Source organism: Pteronotus mesoamericanus, unplaced genomic scaffold (assembly GCF_021234165.1).
Source record: "Pteronotus mesoamericanus isolate MK-2021 breed Mesoamerican mustached bat unplaced genomic scaffold, CSHL_Meso_final scaffold_85, whole genome shotgun sequence".
Classification (NCBI taxonomy): Eukaryota; Metazoa; Chordata; class Mammalia; order Chiroptera; family Mormoopidae; genus Pteronotus; species Pteronotus mesoamericanus.
In genome coordinates, this window is record NW_026555329.1 from 65503496 (window position 1) to 65512211 (window position 8716).

The 8716-nt window shown below is 59.9% G+C and overlaps 2 protein-coding genes across 2 annotated transcripts in view; both read left to right on the forward strand.

The window, feature by feature from the left end:
* Positions 1–8716, forward strand: part of FLNC (filamin C) — a 111441-nt gene that overhangs the window by 35252 nt on the left and 67473 nt on the right. The gene's annotated exons all lie outside the window — the stretch shown is intronic.
* Positions 8–2013, forward strand: SPMIP1 (sperm microtubule inner protein 1). Its single transcript, XM_054563825.1, has 2 exons — positions 8–428; positions 1904–2013. Exons 1-2 carry the CDS (start codon positions 8–10, stop codon positions 2011–2013), a joined length of 531 nt encoding a protein of 176 aa, XP_054419800.1.

Genomic DNA, 8716 nt, shown 5'->3' on the forward strand with positions numbered 1-8716 from the left:
CACCACCATGCTGCGGCAGCTCAGCATGGATACGGTGCGGCAGAACTTCTGGAAGGAGGAATTTCTGAGGGAGAAGATGTTGCGCTGTGAATGGCACCGCAAGTTTGGATCGATGGTGAAGGCCAAGCAGAAGGCTAAGGCTGCAGCCCGCCTACCCCTCAAACTGCCCACCCTGCATCCCAAAGCCCCACTCTCACCCCCACCGGCCCCCAAAGTGGTCCCTTCCAGGGGCCCCGGCCCTGCCCTGGAGGCTCCTCTGCAGTCAGAAATGTACCCGGTACTGCCTGCCACGCGGGCCCTGCTGTATGAAGGCATCTCCCACGACTGCCAGGGGCGCTACCGCTACCTCAACGCCCGCAAACGGGACATGCCAGAGATGCGCTACCGCTTCCCCATCACCACCAGCTTCATGTATGGCTGGCAGCTGGGTAAGCCCCGACCTGGAAATTACCTCACAAACAGGCACCTGCCATGAGCCAGGCAGGGTGCTGGGCACTAGGCACACGAGACACATGGACACTCCATTCTGGGGCATCCACAAGAGCAAGGAAGTGCCTGAGAGGCAGGAGTTCCAGGATGAGATTGGATAGGGATGGGCGGGAGCCGGGTGTGTGCGCTGCTTCAGGTGGGATTGTTGGGAAACACCCGGGGACCTAAGGCTGAGAGCTAAATGACAGGGAGGAGGAGTTTGGGACGTATTCTAAGTGTGAGGGGAAGCCAGTGGAAGGCTTTAAGCAGGTGAGTACACTGATTTACTTTCTGAAAAACCATCTTGACTGCTCTGTAGGTAACGGCTTTTCCAGGCAGATGAGTAGGCAGCTGCTTTTGAGTTTCCCTGATAAGACATGGTAGCTTGGCCGGGGTGATTAGCAGAGCTGGAGGGGATTCAGCGTGTGTTCTGGGGGGAGACTCAGTGGAACTTCCTGATGGATTGAGTGAGAGAAAGGGGAGGAGGCACTGATGACGCCCAAGCGTTTGGCGGAAGCAGCTGTGTCAGGGAAGACCAGGAGAGGAGCAGGGCTGAAGGGTGTGTGCAGACAGGTCAGCGCTGGTCCTGTGTCAGCGAGGCAGCCGTGCATGGAAGTGACCCCTGGGGCTAGGCCAGAGCTGAAGGCGCAGATTGGGGGTCATCAGAAAGTAGGAGGTCTTCAACGCCCCGAGACTGGGCAAGCTCATCAGGGAGCGCTAGCCACTGAAGTCCGGCAGGAGGACAGGCAGGGGGCACAGAGGGCAGGGAGTTGGTGCTGGTGTCCATCGGGGCGCGGGACGCTTCCTCAGGCTGTGTCACGGTCATCACGGGGAGACGGGCAGAAGCAGTGGCGTAGTCCGAAAAGGAGAGGGGGTGGGAGAAGGAGCACGCCGAGGGGCGGCGCGGGACTGCGGGTGGTGCCGGGTGTCCCTCCATTCTCGGTGGCCATGAGTTTCAAGTGAACTACTCAGTCATGTGTCTCTCTCCAGCTGCAGTGCCTGCACAGAACTGGTGGATGGTTGGTGGTACATAGTTCAAAGTTTGCCTAAAAAGTCCCCACCCTGGCGCCGCTTCCCCTGGGTCCTAAAAGGGAAGTAGAGGGAACAATTTCCAGCCAAAGCAGGAGGTAGAAGAAAGCTCCAGTTGTCCCAGGGATGTCTAGCTTTGTCCCTGCGCAGCAGCGCCGGGTGTCCTGCCACCCCTCTCGTGGAGGATCCCGAGGCTGGGGCAGTGACGGCCCTGCTGCTCTGGGCACCCAGCCTGCTCCCTGTTTGCCCACAGCCTGCACACGCCTCAGAAGCGCTTTTTATGTCTTCACACTTACAAAGTGGATACGATATTGTCAGATACCTCGGGCTGGGCAAACGGGGCTGCCATGTTCTGCGAGCTCCTTTCCCAGGAACCCATGTCTGGCCTCTGACGTTTTTTTGCCAGGCCCACCAGCGAAGCAAGAACTGGTCTCCTGCAAGACGTGTCGCATTGAATCGTTCTTCCGCAAGAACGGGGCCTTCTCGCCCCTTGACCCCCGCGACCTGGCCCTCTGACCTTGGGCCGGGCAGTGTGTGAGGGCTGGGAATAAACCGCAGGCCACCTGGTGGACCGAAACTGCTGTGGGTCTGTGAGTCTCTGGCTCTCCCAGACCCTGAGGTTGCACTCTGCCTTTTTTAAAAACATTTTATTTTATTTATTTTTAGAGAGAGGGGAAAGGAAGGAGGAATACAGGGAAACATTGATGTGTGAGAGATACATGGATGGAGAAACATGGGTCGGTTGCCTCTCGCACATCCGAACTGGGGCCCTGGCCTGCAACCCAGGAATGAAACGGGCCTCAGCCTTTCAGTCTACAGGCAGGCGGGCGCTCAGTCCACTGAGCCACAGCAGCCAGGGCATGAGCCTTTTTGAAACTACCGCTGATCCGCAGGTTGCCCTCTTGTTTTCCCTTAACCCCCACCTCTTCAATCACCCTTTTGAAGATTTAGCAGTGGTTAGAGGGGCTGGGAAGGGTGAGCACTACTTTCCAGGCGCAGGCTCCTCAGCGCCAGGGCGGCACAGTAGCTGCTGGAAGTTCTGGGTGTTCCTGGGGAGAGAGTGGCCAATTATCCCAGATGCCAAGGAAAGGGGACAGCCACCATTCCGTAAGCCTCTCCCCCGCCCTCCCTCACCTGGCTCCGAGGGCCCGCAGCCGTCCAGTCCTCTCCCGGTGCACCTGTTCCAGCAGCTCCCGCAGGGCGCGCCGCTGCCCGGCCGTGTCCTGGGCGGTGCAGAGCGCTGAGCGCCCTTGCATCTCAGCCCAGGGCTCGACGTAGCCAGCAGGGGGCAGCACCCAGACAGGCTCCCCCTACCCCGCCCCTCTGTGGGTGTCAGCGCAAGTGCAGGGCGCGTGCCCGTCAACGGGACCCAGGTGGCACCCAGCTGGACCCCTGCCCCTCGCCACCTTCTCCCGGGGGTCTTGCCTGTGGCAGGCGCTGAGCTGGGCTGGGTGGGGGCCCCAGGGGATGCACCCGGCAGAGGCGGTTCCTGGCGATGCGGAGGCGGTCCAGGACCTGGGGTTGAGAGCTGTCAGCGGCCAGCAGCCGCCTTTCTGTGCCCAACCTGCCCACGGTCCCACCCAGTGCAGGAACGCACCCGGAGCCGCTGCTGCTCTCGGTCCTGCCACCGCCGGCGCCTGGCCGCGACCTGCAGCTCCAGCAGCCGCTGCAGGGCCGTCTCCCACTGCGCCGCACTCACGCCCGCCGAGGCCTTTTCCCTGCCCAGGGGCCTGGGCCACGCGGCCTTCGAGGCCTTGGGGCCCTCGGCAGCGTCCGTCCGCTCTTCAAGGGGGCCCGGGAACCTCACGGAGCCGTCCGCCCTTGGCCCCGGTGCCTCGCCCACCTGCTGCTCCGCCGGACCGGGACCCCCTCCCGGGTCCTGCAACCCGTGCCGATTGCTCACCAGCTCTGGGTGCCCCGAGAGAGCTGTAGGGCGCTCCTGCTGCTCAGAGCCCCCAGTACTCAGGGCCATTAGCATCACGGCTCCTGGGCTGGGGAGCTGCAGCTGGGCCAGGGGCCCCCTTGGCGCAAGGGGAGCCAGCGCGCTGCCTGGGCCGGCCTGCTGCTCTCCCGTGGCCAGGGGCGTCTCTTGTGTCCGGCCGCAGGTCTTCTCCTGTGTCAGCTGGATGTCCCTTCCTCTGGGACCTGGGCTGTCCTGTCTCCCAGGCTGTGATATCTGTTCTCCTGGAGACTTGCAGAAATTCCCTGAAATTCCCTGGGAGTCCCCTTCCTCCCTGGGCTGTATACCAGCCTCTCCCTGAGCCACCTCCCAGGCTTGGGAGATCAGGCGGCTGCCTTCAGATGACAGAGGGCCCTTCACTTCCCGCTTCTGGGGGGTCTCCTTTCTTGGGCACTCAGGGCGATTTCCTTTTGGATCTTGAAGAGCATCTTTGTTCTCACCCTGAGGGGCCTCCCACTCCAGAGCCCCAGAGACCTCACGTCCCAGAGCCTGAGTCACCTCCGCACTCTGACCCTGGTTTGCCTTCTCGCTCTGACTCTGAGGAGCTTCTTTGTACCCTCCCTGGGGGGCTTCCCCTCCCTGGCCCTGAGGTGTCTCCTCTTTCTCCTCCTGAGAGTTCTCCTCTCTCTGACTCTGAGGAATCTCAATCCCCAGCAGTTTCTGAAGTTCTTCTCTGTCCTGTCTCAAGCTCCAGCCCAGCCCCTCGGCAGGATCTTGGGATTCTGGCAGGCCGGCGCCCCCCCTGGCTTCCTGGGTGATCGTTCTGCCCCCTCGGCTTCCGGAGGACGGCAGAAGGGGCCTCTGGGTCATGGGCTCTGCCTGGCCCCTCTCTTCGGTCAGGACCGGGTGCTGGGAAGGAAGAACACTTCGTTCCGGACTTGCGAGGGAATCCCTGTGCTAGGGCCGCCTCCCCCTGCAGACCCCAGTGGCTGCTCCGCCCCCCACCCCCTGCCGACCCCGTCCCCGGACTTCACTTCCATTAGGGCCCTGGCCTGATTCTTGAGTTTGTTGCACCCACGTTATGTAGTGTAAAAGGTGCTTCAGTGATGGTCCCTTCTTCCACCTGGCTATAGGAGGTGGCCCTGCCTCAACGCAACAGCCTCCTCCAAGGCAGACCCCACCCACCCCTGCTGTCCCCAGACTGAGAGGGCCCTGGCCCAGGACCCGCTGACCCCTTCACCTTGAACTCTGAGTTTCCTGGTTCCGCAAAGCTACTGCTGGCGGCAGGGTCCAGCCCTTGGAAGCAACCTGAGGGAGAAAGATTGATGTAAGGAGCCCTCTGCTCAGGTCCCAGCCCCTCACACACATTCCACCTGAACTAGAACCGAGAAGCCTAGGGCATCCCTGGCAGTTAAGAGGAAGGGGGTATCCAGGGGGCTGATGTTTGAACTTTGAGGCTCTCATAGTTCATCGTTCCACCTTTGTTTGCACAGCCTAATATGTACCTGCCTGCCAGGCTTGTGGGCCTGCAGCCAACGGTCTTCCTTATCCTCCCAGCTAAGGCGACCGCCTCTCGCTCGGGACCTGCACACGCTTCCTCCACCACGGGATGCTTTGGGGCAGGAAGGGCCTCAGAAGGATACCCTCACTGTGTCCTGATGGGCCTGCCCAGGCCCATAAAGAAACCCACTGCATGTACCTTTACTATTATTAAGGAAAGTTCCCTTAGCTCTTTCTTGGTTTCTGACAACTAAATCAAACGAGATTCAAGAAGTAAAATTTTAGGCCACAGCTGTGCCTCAAAACTGCAACGTCTTATAATTAACAAAAGGAATCTGAAACAGGAGACTAGATGTTGCTGCTCCCTTGCAGCTGTGGGGGGAGCAAAGTCACTCAGCATCCAGGAAATGAGTTCAAAGAGCTTGATTTCGTAAGGTCTTAGATGGAGACCTTTCACAAGAACAGTCCATCTTTATGCAATATGGGTGTGGGAATATTCATAACAGTAACCAAAAGAGAATGTTTTCTGAAAATATCTGTCTTTTGAAGAGTTTCTGAACAAAGGGGTCTGATAAGATTCCCAAGCCTTTAGAGATTACGGCCATGAACTGAGAAAACCTCCAACCCCCTTCCCCTGTAATTTGGTCTGTATTCTTCCTAGATCATTTATTTCTCTGGTAATCATGTAATTGATATCTCCATATTCCCAAGAGAAAACATAGTAAAAATTTCTCTATCAATCAGAAATAATCATTGGCACGTTATTCTTCTCACTCACACACGATGGAATAATTAAAAGCTTATGGCTTTGCTGGGTTTATTATTTAACAGATCCTTTGAGAGTCGGTTTCTTTTAAATTAGCAGGTCCAGGGCTCACAGCATCTATCCCACTGGATTCTAATCACCGTTTATGGTCACGCTCTCTCACTAGGCTGTGGTCTCAGAGGCAAGGACCAAGTGACAGGGCCAAGACTCTCTTGTGCTTGATGTGCCCCCAGTGCCTGGCCTAAGTGTGGCCAATGGGCTCCTCCATCCCCTCCTTTCTGAGCAGCCGTGGACAGACATTCCCCATCTCTACCCCCTGAGTCCCAACTTAGCTTCAGAATCCTCCTGGATACAGTGCCTGAGACCAGCGCTGCCAATCAAGGGGAACTGGCACGTAAAATAAAACCTACTTGTCGTCCTTGGGTGCCCCGACGCCCAACAGAAAGGTGTGAGACGAAGAATGAGAGAGGAGTGGACTGGTATCCTGGGACTCAGGGTGAGGACTTCCCTGCCTCCTCCCAGTCTAGTCCGGCCACCCCAGCCCAGGGGCTCCCGCTGTGCTGGCTGCTGACCCCTCCCGTCGCCATACCAGGTGTGGGCTCTGCAGACATGCCCGGGCTCTTCCTTCTTGGGGCTGCATCACCCCGTGCTCCCCCTGGGTCTGGGGCTGATGACCCGTCTGCGGCCTGCCACCTGCAGGAGCGCAGCCTCAGATGCACCGTCTGCATCTGGGCTCCGGAAGGGCGAACAGCCCGTCTGCCAGTCTCCCTGCCCCCAGCAGGCAGCTGAGCCTTCCCACCCCAACATCCAAACTCAATCCAGGGCAGCCTGCCGCCACCCCTGCCCCCGCCACTGGATCCTGGGAGCTGGACCAGGGGCTGTGGGGCCACCATGTGGCTGCCCCTGAGTGAGAGCCCCAGGAGGAGCCAGGGCCGTGGAAGGAGACCAGGAAAGGGGCCCGGATTTGGCCACTTTGTGTGGCAACATGCAGTGCACAAGTTCCCTGGGAGAAAGACTCACCCCTCCAGGAAGTGCGGGCACTGGCTCAGGGTGTCCCCAGCCTGGGGCGACAAGCATGGCCTAGAATCCTGGAAAGGTTTGGAGGTGGCCTAGTCCCCGGGGCACCACTGTGGTAGGCAGCCTCAAAAATGGCCCCCAGAGATGCTTCTCCTGGCATCCATGCCCTTGGGTGACCCTCTCCATGTCCCCTCCCGGGGAAGGAGCTTGGAAAGGGGGCCCTCCTGGCCAGCCGAGCCTTCAGATGAGCCTGGCCGACAAGGCTGGCTGGACACCTCGCTTGACACACCCTCCTGCCACAGCAGAGGATGCCTTGGCCCGGAGACGGCTGCTGACGGCCCACGGCGCCTCAGCAGCTGGTGGCTGAGCTGGACTGGAGGCACCGTCAGAGCTCCCAGTCACCACCGCACCCTTCTTCCTAGGGGGTCGGCCCAGCCACCGGCCCTGCAGGGAGGGGCTCGTGGCTGGGGCTGCTCAGGGCCGCCTGTCAGAGGCACCCTGGGCATCGGCGCCTCCACCCCGGGGCTCTGCCAGGCCAGCCTCCCTCCTGCGCTGTGGCCGTGTCTAGGCATCGTCACACCGTAGATTTGACCGCGGTGGTTGTTAACCGTGGGATGGTAACAACCCGCACGGAACAAGCAGGCCCTGCGCTCCAAGCTGGCGCCAAACCCTTTGCACGGACAAGCTCAAAGCTCCTCCCAGCTGCCCTCTGAGAAAGTTGTTCTCTCCACCATTTTGTATATAGAGGCTTACAGTCCACGCAGAGCGTCAGAGCAGAGACCTGAACCAGATCCATTTGTCCCCAAAGCCCAGACTCCATCCACTTGCCTCACCCCTATGATTGTCCCCCAGCGTCACACTGACCCCCTGCTCACCCCACTTCGCAGCTGCCTGGAGCCCACGCCCATCTGACCACAGAGCTCTCTGTGCTGGCTCCACGCACATGGGGCCTGGTCCCGCAGACCATGGAACTGGGCCCGGGGAGGCCAGAAGAGGCTCAGTCGCACCCCAGTCAGCAGCTCCAAGTCCCACAGGAGCTGCAGGAAGATGGGAATGTGGGGACGTGAGGGGGTGCCCACCCTGCCCTCTGCCGACCCCCAGCCAGCCCCTCCCTACCTGCTCCTGGGCCCGCCGGCTCCGCTCCACCTCCAGCAGCACGGTGGGCAGCTCCAGGCCTGGGAGACACACCCGGCCCTCTTGCACCTGGGGAGGCAATGCTGGGTCAGGCCCCCCGGAAAGCCTATCCCCTCGGAGTCAGTGCCTGCCTCCCTCACCTGCCGAAGTGCAGTCCGGAGCTGGCCCAGGTCTGCGGGGCACCGGAAGAGGTGCTGGTACAGAGCCAAGGCCTCCTTGGGGCTACAGGGGAGCCCTCGGTCCCCAGGTGTGGCTGCCTGAGCCATGGGGCAGGGGGCCAGGACAGACGACCCCTCTCTTCCCCTCTCCCTGTGCCACTGGAGCCTGGAGAGAGCAGGACCAGGAGAGGCACACAGGAGCAAGGAGACAAAGCTCCTGAGCTCAATAATGCAGGGCCCTGACATCTGAGCCACGGCCTGGACCCCAGCCAAGGCTCAGAGACACGGGCCTGACTCGGAAAAGGGTTTCTTGGTCGTGGAGGTGGCAGCGTAGGGTAAGGAGTGGGATCCTGCCAGGGAGAGGCGTGTGCATGTGCTTGTTTGCAATCGCAAATGAGTATCTGTTTTTCATCCACATACGTATGTATACATATGAAGCTGTGTTATTTTATAGGCATCTGACGTGCTCAACATGGGCAGCAGCTACCAAGAGCTGACTCTAAGCCAGGGCACAAGCGCTCCAAACATGTGTTTCTTCCTCGCAGCAACGTGATGAAACAGGTGCTATAGTTCGCATTCCCATTTTACAGCTCAGAACACTGGACCCCAGAGAGTAAGCTGACATGTGGCATGGGGCGCTGTCTCCCTCACCTGGAGATGGAAGGCCAGGATGAACAGGCCCTGGAAAAACATGGCCCCTGAGCATGCGCTGTGACAGGCAGGACAATGGCAACAGGCAGGACA

Bases quoted from the DNA above. Each gene is read 5' to 3' on its own strand.
- SPMIP1 (XM_054563825.1), top strand. From the start codon at position 8: ATGCTGCGGCAGCTCAGCATGGATACGGTGCGGCAGAACTTCTGGAAG. The intron at 429-1,903 runs GTAAGCCCCGAC...TTTTTTTGCCAG, and splicing joins CATGTATGGCTGGCAGCTGG to GCCCACCAGCGAAGCAAGAA.